This window comes from Coptis chinensis, chromosome 2 (assembly GCF_015680905.1).
Source record: "Coptis chinensis isolate HL-2020 chromosome 2, ASM1568090v1, whole genome shotgun sequence".
Classification (NCBI taxonomy): Eukaryota; Viridiplantae; Streptophyta; class Magnoliopsida; order Ranunculales; family Ranunculaceae; genus Coptis; species Coptis chinensis.
In genome coordinates, this window is record NC_141457.1 from 38,875,306 (window position 1) to 38,890,461 (window position 15,156).

Below are 15,156 nucleotides of genomic sequence, written 5' to 3' on the forward strand. Positions count from 1 at the left end.
GGAAATCAAAAAGATCTTAGAAACAACTGTAAATCCTGATAGGAAAGATTGGTCAAAGCGTCTATCTGATGCCTTATGGGCATATAGGACTGCTTTCAAAACTCCTAATAGGTATGTCTCCCTTTAGACTTGTATTTGGGAAACCTTGTCATTTGCGGATTGAATTGGAGCACCGTGCTATGTGGGCTATAAAAAGCCTTAACTTCAATTTTGATGAGGCAGGTGTCAAGCGCAAGTTGCAATTGAATGAGCTTGAAGAAATCCGTAGCGATTCTTATGACCTCACAAAGGATTATAAAGATAACATGAAATGTGTTCATGATAAGCAAATTTTGCGCAAAGAGTTTGTGGTAGGTCAAAAGGTCTTACTTTACAATTCCCGTCTCCATATTTTTCCAGGGAAATTAAAAACCAGTTGGACTGGTCTTTTTTTGGTTACTGAAGTCACCCTTTACGGGGAAATCACCTTGGTAAATCCCAAGGACAACAGTACCTTTCAAGTAAATGGCCAACGGTTGAAACATTTTCACGAGCTATTGTCCCCTGATGTAGAGAAAGTCCTTTTACAGGATCTTGTCTATGAGGACTGACCTTTTTCATTGATGTACTTCCTTTCATTTCCATATATTGGTAAGTGCACTATTAAGATAACCGGACCGTCCCTATGGAGTGTGTGGCTGTAAGTACCGGATCCTAAGTCCACGACTAACATAATTCACGTTTTCCACTCTTGCATGTTTTCTCGGTTTTTTAGTCATGTCCCTCTATGGTGTGAATTATGCATTTAATGCTTTCTTGTTTTCTTATATTAAATTTTATTCATTAAAAAAAAAAAAAAAAAAAAAAGTTAAGAAGTCTCGGGAATCTGACTTTAAAAGGCCCACTTTTTAAAACAAATTTTCTCAACTCTGTGTCTAAAATTTGTTTGGGAGTGGGGTGTTCGTTCCATCCTAGATTATTCAACTCTCCAGTTGTGTTGGTTAGACCGTTTAATTGTATTACGATTCAAGTTGACATTATCTATGAAATTAGATTTCATTCGTTTGCATAACTTACATTATGCACGCACTTCGATGTGTTTTCCATCTTCTTATATGTCACCAACAGTCGGACTAGATCGTTTTATGAATCATTGGATTGGAAATTCTCTCCTGATCATCTCCATACCTCATTCGCAAAAATCATCCCGATAACGAAGCGGCAATTTAAGTTTGAAGTTACGCAAAATATCGAAAAATCAAAATCCGAAAATTAAGTGGGCTTGGGTCCAACTTCGCACGCACGTGCAGCGCCCAAAGTTAAAACCCACCCCAAATCTCCTCCTAACTACCACCACCACCACCTCCACCAACTTAAACAACCAAACACCACCAAAAATTCAAAAATTTCGACTGCCACCACCACGACCGCGCCTCCTGCCATTATTTTTAGTTAGGGTGTTTCAAAACAAGTCCCCTACCTTATTCAAACCCACATAACTTATAAAAACTCCAATGGCTCAAAGACGTCGGATATTGCCGGGGCACGCTTTTACTGCCGACCACTTCGCGCCGTTTTACGGTGACAAGATGGTTAGGAGAGACTGGAGTGGTTTGTGGTACTCGACAGACAATTTTTACCACGAAGATTTGGTCCGAGAGTTTTATAGGACGAGGGAAATGAATGGGGATCGAATTTTTGTTAAGGTGGCTGGGAGGAGGAGAGAGGTTACTACTGGGTTGTTGGCTGAGATTTTAGGCATTCCACCTAGACACCATCTCGATGCCACATTACAGGATTCCCAGTTTACTACTATAGAACCTTTGATGAACGAATCATTGCGGAAGGAACTACAATGCGAAGCTCGCATTGTGTTCGCCGATCGTCTCGAAACCAACCCAACCGGGTCAGTAGCTCGATGGATTGGTAGGAATGTCATAGGGAAGGAGAAAGTCAGTGATATTGGTCTGAACTGCCTTCACGTTCTATGGATACTCCAGGAGCAGAAATATGAGTTCTGTATTTTGGAGTTTTTGCGTAACATGATTAGGAGAGTTGGAAAGAGTATTGCACCTCTCCCTGTTTTGATAACGAAGATCATGATAACCTTGAGAGCGACTCCGAGGTCTGATAGGATTTGCCTGAAGGAGCACCGAAATCATCATATTTATATGGAGTGTATCCAGAGAGTTTAGAGGTTGCCTGAAGAGAGGGTAGTCGAGGAGAGTAACTCGGAGGATGAAGATGCATGACATGGCATGTTTTGATGCCGATGCCTTGGAGAGGTGTAGGTCGGATGCAGAACGCATGGCTGTGATTCACCGTGGCATGCGTTCTCTCAATACTATTTGTGAAGACCTCCGAACTCGACAGGCTACCATGCATCATAACTTCGAGACTCGTGCCCGGCGCGAGGATGAGCGGTGGGAACAGACGAGGGCCGAGATGGACGCTCAGCGCCAGTTCTGAGACGACATGCTTGCACGCTTTCCACCCCAGGGGGGTTCTTCTTCGGAGGAGCAGTCTGTAAGGTACGAGCGTCGTCACCGCAAGACGGATGACTCTGGCCCATCGGAAGCCTAAGTGCCATCTGCTTCTCGAGCGCATTCCACTACTAGCAGCGAGTGGTTTAGGTATCTAATGAGTTCATTTGTTTTATTGTATTTGTTTTTATTTAGTACGGATGTAAAAAGATCAGTTCAGTAATTAAATTTGAATTTGGTTTTCGTATGTTATTTGGAATTCAATTTTATTATAAGTTGGTTAATTTCGAATTATGCGTTGTTCTTATCATTAATCCCACCATCCCGAATTGTTTGGTGGTGGTATTATTTAGCCTAACATAATTCGTTATATGATCATCTATTTTCAGAAGTTGTTTTGGAGTGAGGGTTGAGAATATTGCCGATATGGGCATCGCTATAAATAGATATTGTGTTAGGATGAAATCTCGATAAATTAAGCAGTATCTAACCTAAATTTAACCTAAAAGATATTAGGTTTGTTTTGGAATAGAGAATATGGGTTGTTTCCGTTTTTGGTTTTGGAAATTTTATTATTTCCGACAATTGCCTTAAAACTTTTTGGGTAACTTTCCGATTCATTTTAGCAACTTAAATCCTATAAAAACTGCATTCATTCTACACTCACAACCCTAACTACATCTCACATTCATCTCTCACGTTTCATTCCCACTTTACCTTATTTTTCCTTCGCAAGACTTTCAGCCTCAGCCCCCGAAGACTCTGCGCTTCGGTGGAGCGCCACTTGTGCCCTCAAAGATCGCCGAGGAATTCTACCCGAAGCGACTGCGCCTCTCCAAAGACAAACCCGAGTGCCACTGCGCAAAAAACACTGGAATTCCAGTTTTCATCCTGAGCGCACCCCGCGCCCATCCTAGGCTAAAAGTGAGCGCACCCTGCGCCCAAGGGCCTGGAATTCAAAACTCAACAGAGTGCACCCACGCCCATCCCAGGCATACCTTGAGTGCACCTGCGCCCTGACCCCTGTGGGCACCAAAAATTTCAAGTTTTACGAGGGTTGTTCCGGGATAGTTGCAGCTGTTCTAGAGAGTACTTTTGTGATGACTTCTCCTATAGTAATACCGGAGCAGTCTTTCAAACACTTGTTGGGGAGCGAGTCTTATGGACATTGGTTCCACGAGAGGATCACGCAGTTCGGATGGAGGCATCTTCTGGTAAGTGAAGACGACTCGTATTCACCTAAGCTTACTGAATTTTTCTACAATAATGTTAAGTTCTATTATAACCAGGATGGAGAACAAGAATTCTCCGTCACGATTGATGACACACCCCTAGAATTCAATAAGTATGTGGTAGCATTAGTTTCTGGAATACCAATACCTGATCCTATTCACACGTGGGGATATATGACCGATAATTCATACCTCTATGACTATACATATTTCCATGAGTATTATGGGGGAGGGGTATTTCGTATAATGGACCAAGGACGTTACAACATAGCCCTTGGTAGCCTGTCCCTAAATGTAGGCACCACCATGTTATTCATCCTCATGAATATTCTAGGGGAGTTTCAGTTTACTTCTGCAAATATTACCGCTGATGACATTTTCCTTGCTTTAGCTGAGGGATGTCACCGATATGACAGTCCCTGAGTATTAGTGGTTAGTCTTAAGAGAGCCCAAAGCATGCACCATAAGTATCTTCTTATGCCTGTTTTGGTTTGCCGTGATCTTGCTTGATTGTCTACCGAATTATGTATGTACCCACCATTGGAAAAGGGTTGAAGTCATGAGACCCACCAATTGGGTGGTTCGCTCATTTCGAGTAATGACTTGGCCGGGATGGCAGGTGCAACCTAATTTGGTTGCTCCTTACACCCCATCAGACATAGTAACACTAGACAGGTTAGCACAAGTTGACGACACACGGCGGCGGGCTTGGCAAGTTATCATAGCATGGCAGGATGCGAAAGAACCTCATCTCTTTGAAGAGGGAAATGAGGAGGACAATGTTTAAATGAGAGTACAGGTAAGTGTTAGTTTCAGTAAGTGTATGTTTATGTCCCAAACAATCTATTTCTCATTAACCCCATAACGGGTGGAACTCTTATAGAGTTGCGTCAATTTTTCTTTTCTATATTAGTATGTTATAACCTTGTTTTGCAGATGTTTCGGAATTTCACGCGTTTCAATGGTATTTTCCTACCCTCTTTATTTAAAAGACTTTGATGATAAAGCATGCTTCTTGTTTGGGGGGGGGGGCATAGAAACACATGTAATTAAGACATCTGTTAGGATATAGATATGTATAATATGCACTTGTTTTCTAGCTAAAAAATTCAAAATTTTTAAAAATATAAATAAAAAGTATGCTATACACTTAGGAACATTGGTATTGTTTTCTTTCTCTATGCTCTCAATAATCTAGAAGTCTCACGTAGCTTTTGCATTAGAATAGTTTTTAGAAACTTAGGCTAATATGTAGGTAATAATCCTTGCATCTATGTATAAATATGTTACATGAGTATCTTTGATTGTTGGTAGTAAGTTTATGAAATCTAGGCTAGAGTACTTATTCTACAAATCCTGTGAGAATATAGCCTAAAGCCTTATATGAGTGACACATTTGAGAAATGACACGAGGGAGAAGTAAAATCCGGATAGAGAAATTACACGTCCACTTGCGATATCACTATACCATATCCTAAGCGAGAATTTAGGCCCTCTTTGGATCGATATAGCCATAAATTCCAACCTATGAATTATTTTCCGCTAGTCTCCTCTCTTAGCCTTTTTTTAGCCTTTCATAAACCACAAATCCTTTACCCTGTTACAAAACAAAACAAAATAAAAAATCAACCTACCCAATTCTTTGAATAAGTTTGAGAATAGAGATGAAGAATAGAAAAGAGAATAACCTTTGAAATCAAGAATTCGTTAGTCGCTTTAGAAGAGAAAAGTAAGTTTCCATCCAAATAAAAGAAAAAAAATAAAAATAAAATAAAGAGCTAAATAGAATCAAGGATTCAAAAGCCAAAGAAAAAGAAAAAGAAAATAAATGGCTAAGGATGGAAACAAAGTGTAGAAGCAAAAGTAAAGAATAAGGTTTTCTCTAGTTACATAATATGAAGACTCTATTATCTCAGACTTGTTCTTTTTGAATATCCATTTCTTTCCTTCTTAAAACCATCTCCTAATCCCCGCAACACCTAATAAATACCTCTAGCTCAATTAGTAATAGGTTAGTGTGATAGTAAGTGACAGATGTGTTTGATCGACTCCAGCTTTCTTGTGTGTCATTGAGTTTATAAGGTAAAGTGTGCCCACTGCACACTAGAGTAGCGAAACTTGAACGGAAAAATCAGAGTGGTTTTTGTCTTGACATTTATGTGAGGACCTACTTAAGGACGCTATTCCGAGTTTTTAGAAACGGACATGCTAGTTCATCTCATAGTATTACTCATTGCAAATATGTTTATTCGTAGATGATAGATTATTATGCATATATTAGCTTAGGTTTCGACTTGATTATTCTGTATTCATTGCTAGTGAGATGTATAGATAATTGAGACATAGATAAGGAAACAATAGTTGTATTTCTGAGTCGTTATAGTATAGATGAAGTTTGTGGGTACCTTCACTGGAAAACTCTCACGAGACTATAACTCGTCCACTAGGGAATTCCTAGTGGTTTAAAGCGCCTTGTATAGATATGGTCAATGCAATCGCGACTCAAATGAAAACGAGGTTAGTTAGAACTCTATTTTTGGTCATTTATGCTAATTTCTCATATTTGCTTGAGGACAAGCAAAATGCTGTTTGGGGGTAGTTTGATAAGAGCCCAAAACTGTAGTTTTAACCCCTTAATAATACTACTTTTAGACCAATTATGCGAGTAATAAATAAGAGTTAATGCTAATTACGTGTTTTTATGTATTTCAGGTATGGAACTCAATTATGTGCAGAAAAGTGCCACTTTGGCGATATAAAGGAGCAAAGAGTTGGTTGCTAAGAAGTTCTGTGATAAAGGCCAAGATTCAAGGAGACAAAGCCTTTATGAAGCCCGGTCAAAAGCTGAAAAGTCAATACAGGCAGAAACAATGCACAAGTCAGCAGAACTTCCGAAGACCATATCTTTGGACTTAGGCCTCGGATTTGGGCCTACCTTACGTCAAAACAACCAGCTTGGAAAGAGCTTTCCAATGGTCCAAGCCTTGACCCAATCAGAGGAGCAAAAGTGGATGAAAAGTCTGCTGAAGTCAAAGCTAGCTGAAACGAGCTTTATGGACTGAAGAAATTGGGCTTTGAGCTCGATTTTCCGGCCCAAAACATGAGACCTCAGCCCATGCACGAAATTGTGGATATGGTCTCCTCCTTTACATAAAACAAGACTTAGCTCTTAAGAAAGATATAGTTAGAGAATCTAGAATAAAGAGTAGCCATTAAAATAGCTTGTAGATCTAGTTTTGAATTCAATTAGTTAAATTAATTAGTTTCATACATTGTTTTAGATTAATTCTTTGAATCATAGTTCTTCATTGATTAGATAAATAAAATAGTTATTTCTTGTTCATTTCGATTTTGTCATTTAAAATTGTTAGATCTAATTTCAGTTGTTGTTATTCAATTCTTTGTTATTAATTTAGAATTCAATTATTGTTTAGTTAAATTTAATAAAGTTATAATATTTATATTACGTCTAGTTTTAATTCACATCGTAGTATAATTCCCACCATTGCTCTCATTAAACTTTGAATAAATTTGTCAATCTAGGAAACTTGAATGCTAAAGAACTAAGAGTGGAACGAACTTTTTACTCCACTCTATTTTGATAGAATTGAGAGTATAGAAATCTTTGATAGCAACGCGTAATTAAGTTTAGTTTCACTTGTGTTTTGAGTTTCATCGTTCATTTCGTAGGTAAATTATTCAATTTTACGTATATCATTACTTCAGGTGGTATGTGTGGTATATTAGCTAGAGGTGTAGTGAGTCGTATACTAGAAAGGCTTGTTTGTTGACGTTGCCGGTTGATTACGTTAGGCGCTTTTCTTCGGCCTGACCTTAATCTCATGCAAGGCTAAAACCAATCTTAACGAAACACAACAACACTCCAAACAATCCTAATATACTAGTATGAACCTCTAACAGGAGATGCGATGTGTGGAAGAAAAGAGTACCTGAATGCCTCCTTGCTTCGCTTATGAATAACGCCTTGTTTACACGTGCTCAGTGTGTATAACAAGTTAAAACACTGAAAACTATGAAGAAATTGAAATTTGAAACAAACCTGTGGAAATTGGGCTCAATGAGCAGTGGTCGTCGCCGGAATAGCATAGGTATAGGTAGGGGAGCAGGTTGCTTTCCAGTCAATTTGGAGTTCTAGGCATTTGTGCGCGGGTGGCGCTCCCATTTAGACTTGGTGGTATGCTGGTTTTTCGGGGAAAACCTCAAGGTCAGCGCTTTTAGCGGGGCCGCTTCGTTTTGCCTTTGTAAGGCGCGGGTCGCGCTCAGCCAAAATGTGGAGTTCCAGCTTGAAGCGGTGGCGCTCCGGTTTTAGCTTGCCCAGTATGCCAGTGTCGCTCCGTGTAATTTTTCGAGGAAAATTTTCGGTACTGAAACGGACAACCACAGTGAGAATCAAACAAGGGTGGGTGGGTTATGGGACTTTGGAAAACTAACAATTTTAAAGAAAACAATACTAAAGGGAACTAGGATGGCAGCGACGCCATTTGATAATCGAATAAAATTGGAATATAATTCTACTCCGAATAAATAATGAATATGAAACGAAAGTAAAACTAAAACTTTATCATAACACAGTTCTTATCAAAGATTTCTACTCTCGATACTTTTGAAGTAGAGTTGGAATAGAAGATTCGTTCCACTCCTAGTTATTTAGCATTCAAGTTTTCTACGACTATCAATCCTACCAAAGTCAATAAGAGTTTTACGAATTATACTACGATGCAATTTATACTAACAAGATACTGGGATTATAATGATTCAACTACGAAATGCTACGGAATACTAAAGTTGGAATCTAGAAGAAGAATTAGGGGGGAATTGAATCCACCTTGAATCCAACTTAAGAACTAGCATAGATTGTTGTAATCCAATTCTTACGTTCTTATGTTCTTACGGTAAGAATTGGTCGTTCTAATCCCTAATTATACATGGCATCTCTACCAATTCATAACTAGCATGTGAGGAAGTCTACTCATTCTCATGGTGAATCAACGACCTTCTAGAGTGGAATAGACTCTTACAACGATTCTACACTACACAATCAAGTTTTCATCAAGGTTTCATCAAACCCCTCTAATGGAGGTTTAGCCTTGATTCATCAAACTATGATTTCTATATGAAATTGAATAAGACATAATATAAAGATTCTAACTTTATTAAATTCAACTAAACAATAATTGAAATCTAAATTAACAACTAAGAAATCATTAACAAACAAGAATTGAAATTAGATCTAAGCAATTTTAAATAACAAAATCGAAATTATCAAGAACTAACTATTTTATTTATCTAATGAATGATAAACAATGATTCAAATAACTAATCTAATACAAGGTATGAAAAAAACTAATTAATTAACTAATGAAAATTCTCAAAACTAGATCTAGAACTAAGCTTTAATGGTTACTTTCTATCCTAACCTAATTGATACTTAAGAGCTAAGTCTTATGTGTGGAAATGGAGAAAACCAGATCCACATTTACGTGCATGGGCTGAGGGTCCATGTTTTGGGCCGGAAAATCGAGCCCAAAGCCCAATTTCTTCAGTCCACAGGGCCCTTTTCAGCTGGCTTTGACTTCAACAGGCTTTTCATCTACTTCTACTCCTCTGATTGGGGCAAGGTTTAGACCATTGGAAATCTCTTTCCAAGCCGGTCGTTTTGACATAAGGTACGCCTAATTCTAAGGCCTGAGTCCAAAGATACGGTTTTCGGAAGTTATGTTGACTTTTGTGTGCTATTTATGCCCGTCTTGACCTTTAATCACAGAACTTCTTAGCAACCAACCCTTGCTCTTTTATATCGCCAAAGTGACACATTTTTGTACATAATTGACTTCAATATTTGAAATACATAAAAGCACGTAATTAGCATTAACTTTTATTTATTACTCGCATAATTGGTCTAAAAGTATTATTGTCAAGGGGTTAACATTACAGTTTTGGGCTCTTATCAGAGGCATATAATTTTCATTTTTATATCTTCTAGTTTTGAAAACTATGTAGAGATATTATAAGATACTCGTACTCAAAAGCTGTAATTCTTAACTCTATTTTGAAAACAAACCATAACAGGTAATCTTAGTCAAATTTCGTGTCGACTCTAGGGCGAACCCAATCTAGATAGACAGAGTTTTAGCTACGCGAGTTGTGGGATTTATTGCGCAGGACATGGAATGCCCTGACCCGTGTGAATAGCGCGGTGATATAGGCGACCCTTAATAATGAGGAAATTTTTAGGGCTAACCAATATTGTTTTATTCCGTTCAATTTCGACACTTTTGGGTTTTTTGGACAACAGTCGATTGAGCTCATCAAGAGACTTGAGAAAGTTATGGACAGTATTGTTATAACATACAGCTGGTTGTAACGAGTTTATTTTTAGAATAATAGAATTTGCTATTCATAAAGGACTTGCGGTGCAGTTTGTTGTACGCTTATCCTAATTATTTGTATTACTCGTTATCAATAAAAATTTTACTTGAAAAATAAATAAATAAATAACATCCAGACTTAATTATGTCTTGACCCTGCTTTGGCAGTTTTTGTTGAGTTGGCTTGTAGTATGTAATCATACAGAATGCCTTTATCAGTGGTCAAGTCCCTAAAATAAAATAATTAATAGTAAAAAAATAAAAATTGAAAAAAATAAAATAAAAAACGAACAATGAAAAAATAAATATAGGAGAAAGTGTTAAGTGTGGAACAAAAGCCAACCAATATTTCGAATAAAACAAAAATTTCCAGTGATACATTACAGAACTCAAGGTTTTTTTTAAACATACATGGTACCATGAACAGTAGATTACACGTGAAATGAACTTTTAACAAAACCAAACGCTCGAACAGTGTAGAATGACATGTTCGTTTTAGCAAGCCAAGTAGTTACTATAGAATTACACAAACCCAAAGCATATGATGATATATGTGGATCTACACGTCTCTGTCCCTCGTGCACTCTGGTGGCACTGTAGGGTACCTCACTTTATCGGTACAATAGTTGTAGATGGTGTATTTTTGGCGGACCCAGCTCAACCTCCTGTACTGAAAACTATCCAAGTCTTGGAATTCCTTCTGATCCCACCACCTCTGGCCTTGTGTTTTACAGAACCTAGCATTCACCGACTCCTCGCAACCGTCAACGTGGAATCCTCTATAGGCGGCCACAAAAGGGGCCTTGGACCAGTCAGTCTTCTCAAGCCCACCCCTCGTGGCCCAGTCGTCGGCATTCCAAAGGCTGGAGTATATCTTCATTGGTTGGTTGAAAGGAAATCTCACTCCCAAATCCTTGCTGTTCTTGAACACCCTGATGGGGACATCATCCACAAAGAATCTGCTTGCATCCACCAATCCACAAGAAAAGGTAAATAACTAAGTAAATAGTTAGTAATGGTACATCAATCATTCACTGCTTGTCTTGGACTTACTAGTATCTAAAGTTTGAAAAAGGCCCATGCATTGGGTCATAACTTTTGGCAAATAAAATAATACAAAAACTCTTCTCTTTTTGCAGTAATTGATGGTTCTTTTTATCGTTACTTGTAGAAAATTTTGTTTCTTGTAGGACTTTTAGATTGAAGGGTAATAGTCAAGCAAATGGGAATTTTCTAGAAAACCTGTCTGATCAAATTGCCAAAATCTTAAGGAAACAATAAGGTAGAGGTAGTTCAAGATTGGTTTATAAAAGCGTTCAAGGAAAAGAAAGAGGAACTTACACTATCTGATACATGTTCCATAGAACTGAGTAGGAATGGAAGTCTTTGGTTGGATCAAACCAAAGAAATATTCTCTGCTCTTTGTTTCCCTTCCCGCCTGTGAACACATTTGTCTGTACAATGTAGGGCTGCCCAGTCCTGTTACCCAAGAACTCAAAATCTATCTCATCATGCTCTGAGTTTTGGGAAGATAGCTGCAACCAAAAATAACAAGATGAAGAACCATCTACATTCTGGAATGAATTTAATGTGTAATAAATAAAAGCACTTACATAGAAAGCAGTAACAGTTCCAGCAGAATCCCCTGGAACCATTTTTATTTGCATACTGAAATGGCCAAACAAGTAAGACCCTTTCGATTGGAAACCAGTACCTTTTAGAATGAAATAATAATCAAACAATATGTAAGTGAGATAAAGTTAGTGAATTGAAAAGAAACCTTATTAGTTTAGCTAGCTGATTAGTTATTCTTTCAACAAACCAGTGTATTTGTCCAAGCTGAGCTGAATGTCGTTACCGCCATTGAAGTACTTAATGTGGTCGAAAGCCCATGTAGGTACATAGTTTCTGTAGAATGGAACATTAACAGGCCTCCTTGGTGCAGCAGCTTTTGCTGCATAAGCCAGGAACAAAACACCCAGGCAAATGTTCCACATAAAAGAAGCCATCTAAATCTGCACGCAGGAACAATTAGCACGTTATACAAACTAAATGGTGACAAAGATCAAGATGATCGAGAGCAAAGTAATCCATTACCACTGGGCTCTAGTGCCCCAAGGGAATAGAGAGAGAAAGGTAGACTGTTATGTGAAGAATAGTGAGGGGATATGCAAACCTTTTTATAGGCAAAGAAAAAGGGGTGAATAAAATCTATTTTAACTTTCTTTTTTGACGTCTGCTGCAATCTGTTGTTTTGTGTTGTGTCTTTGGATAGAATATTATTATGCTTGTACGGCATTACAGCTGGTATCTCAAGCGAAACCCGATATGAAGGCAGGGGCTTCAATTATTTTTTTGGCACATTAGACTGGTTGGAGTGTTTTTTGGGAGAGTGGTTGGTCGTTTTCAATAATTTAATAAGAAAACATAAAAACGTGACATACCCAGCATTCCAGCAACATCTGTTCTTAACGATCTTACAACTAGTTTTAAAATCTCACTGAGCATCATATCTTTTGTCTTGACTGTTGATCAACGTATCTATAATTCTATATACATGTTAAAAGGTAGCAAATACCAAAGATTTTGTATGTGTTCTTCGAAAACTTCCTATTATTCACGCTGACTAACGTTATATATATGGCCATATATTGTAGTACGAGTGGACCACAACTCCATATATTGGAAAGACGATTACCATAATATTTTGGGTCATTTATTTTGAATATACACGCAGGACCAAACTTGTTTATTGCAAAGTGTATGCTTAGTTGGGTTATTTAGCAAAGGAAGGACGCATCAGACGGCCGGGCATGACTACATACGAGATGTTAAATTTGCTATTGGCAACGAAAACCTACTTGCTTTCAATCCATATGTACACTTTTCAATCCATATTACATTGATGAAGGTCTGATGAACTTAACAATGTCTTCTCTCAGCTTTACACGTACTTGTTTTAAAAGGGAATATGTGTCTGATGAAAAGTGTTAGTTTTGACCAATTATTTGAACTCAACAAACAAAAGCACCTTCCTCAATTAACATTGAAACAGTATATTGTCCTTTATTTCTGAACTATAATTTTCCAAACGAGTTCAACACTTCAACGACTCCTGAGTCCTGTCACTTGAAGCTGCACCAGAATAAATGAATAGGATAAGTTGTAACTGTCTATGATGAATGAAGCAGTAAATGCCTAGCTATGACATCGTTCTACTGTGTCTGAAGTCTGAACATTGATGTTAAGGACAAATATAACTCAGAAAACAATCCTCTGAATGTAACAATTATACATTCATTGGGAGGGGTTTCAAGTTCGAATTTCACGGTGTTGTTTGGAATTTTTTTCTGATGGGCTAGGTGAGGTTGTTAGACATGCGCCACGAAGCCGTTGGGTATTGGATTTTTTTTGGGTGGGGAGGGGTCCAAAAAGCCCTAATTAGTAGTATCCACATGATACAACTGTAAATGTAAGTTTTTTTTTATCAAAATTTGTTTTGTGGTTTATTAGTTCGTATTTATGTCCAATATCTAACTAAAGAGAAACACACAAAGTTTATTTGCTTTTTTTTTCATATACAACATTTGTTTTCCATGCATGCATAAAGTTTTACAAGAAATTTGGACAGATTTCAAAAGCAAATAACTCATAAAACCAGATTTTAGATTTAAAATACTAAAAAGGACTAATAAGTTTGACTCAGTTTTTTTAATTAATTCCTTATAATACCTGCTATGTCCTCCCTTTTTGAAGTTAGATCTACAAACTTTTACATCCAAAACTTTTAAAGGCGATCAAAATTTTCTCAAAGAAATAGAAATATGTGGAATTGGATGGTGAAAGAAGAACTCACTTGAATCATCTCTGACTCTTTCTTAATCAATCTTAAAAGTGAAAAAAACAATAAAAAATTTTGAGCCAGAATGAGTGAAATTAGATTGAGAAATTTAGAAGAATATACCACGCAAAATCATCTATTATCTATTTGAACCCATTTTATGAACTCCACCACCAAAAGTGGATTTATGAGATGAATTGAGTGCAGTTTTTTGGTGAATATAGACTTCTCATAATGGAGAACCTCTCTACAAAAAATCAGCTCAAAAGAAAATGTTTAACCTTGTCAAAGTGGTTTTGAAATTTGAAAAATTTGGACTGTTGGATAGTTTTATAACATTGTAAACAAATTTTGATATGTCTAGATATCTTCAAATATGCTGATTTTTTCTAAAGATGGTCTATATTGTGGGGAGAACATCTCTACAAAAAATCAGCTTCTAATTCATTGTTTTTCATGGTGGAGTTTTTTTGGAGTTCGTATAAGTGGAGTTCATGTAACGAGCAGGTTATCTCTTTCAACTCAATTCTCTATCTTCTATTCTTTACCATAAAGTTTTGATATTTCTTTTTTTGGGTACGGTGCATGAACTGAAGTATACACAAAGATTGTGCATATCCCTCTGCGCCCATATATATCGGCTTTAGACACCTAATATAGGATTATAAATCTCAACACATTTTCTTGTTTCTCGTGCTTTACTACTAATATGGAACAACTAGCGAAATCTGAGGTGAATTGACAAAATCAAGATTGACAATTGACTCATCTTAATCAAAAGCTTCCGTATTTTTCTCATTTTCTATTCTGAAACCAACTCTTTTTCTTCACACTTCTAGTTACTACACCCAATTTATTGGAACATCTTCACTTGATGTTTTGCAACTCAATGACAAAGTTTGAGAATCTTCTTTGTTCTGGATAATAATGTCTTGGATTTCAACAACTTTATATTTTCTATACATGCACCCATATTTGCAATTAATAACAAAATTCTTTACACTTGTAACACTGAACTTTAGATTTGTCAACCCTTTTTATTTTCACCAATACTATCTAAACAATCATGTAAAATCTCTCATGCATCTTTTGAAGCTTGAGCAGAAGTAACTTTCCTATAATTTGAAGCACCTAACCCCTTAAAAATAAAACACAACCCCTTACCATCTTTTTGTCTGTTTTTAGCAAGTGAATATTTTTCAACTTGACAGAGTTGTGCTTCATCTTCATAT

General features: G+C 37.2%; 1 protein-coding gene across 1 annotated transcript; it reads right to left on the reverse strand.

Annotated features, from left to right (window-relative positions):
* Window positions 1–10,403: 10,403 nt before the first annotated feature.
* On the reverse strand, window positions 10,404–12,310 carry LOC147515981 (xyloglucan endotransglucosylase protein 2-like). Its single transcript, XM_086588703.1, has 5 exons — window positions 12,181–12,310; window positions 11,906–12,098; window positions 11,697–11,797; window positions 11,425–11,618; window positions 10,404–11,042 (listed from the first exon to the last, which is right to left on the reverse strand). The coding sequence occupies exons 2-5, from the start codon at window positions 12,090–12,092 to the stop codon at window positions 10,643–10,645; spliced, it is 882 nt and encodes a 293-aa protein (XP_086444829.1). The 5' UTR covers window positions 12,093–12,098; window positions 12,181–12,310; the 3' UTR covers window positions 10,404–10,642.
* Between the last annotated feature and the right edge of the window lie 2,846 nt (window positions 12,311–15,156).

Bases quoted from the DNA above. Each gene is read 5' to 3' on its own strand.
- LOC147515981 (XM_086588703.1), bottom strand. From the start codon at position 12,092: ATGGCTTCTTTTATGTGGAACATTTGCCTGGGTGTTTTGTTCCTGGCT. The intron at 11,619-11,696 runs GTAAGTGCTTTT...TTTTGGTTGCAG, and splicing joins GAACTGTTACTGCTTTCTAT to CTATCTTCCCAAAACTCAGA. The intron at 11,043-11,424 runs GTAAGTTCCTCT...GGATGCAAGCAG, and splicing joins TGGAACATGTATCAGATAGT to ATTCTTTGTGGATGATGTCC.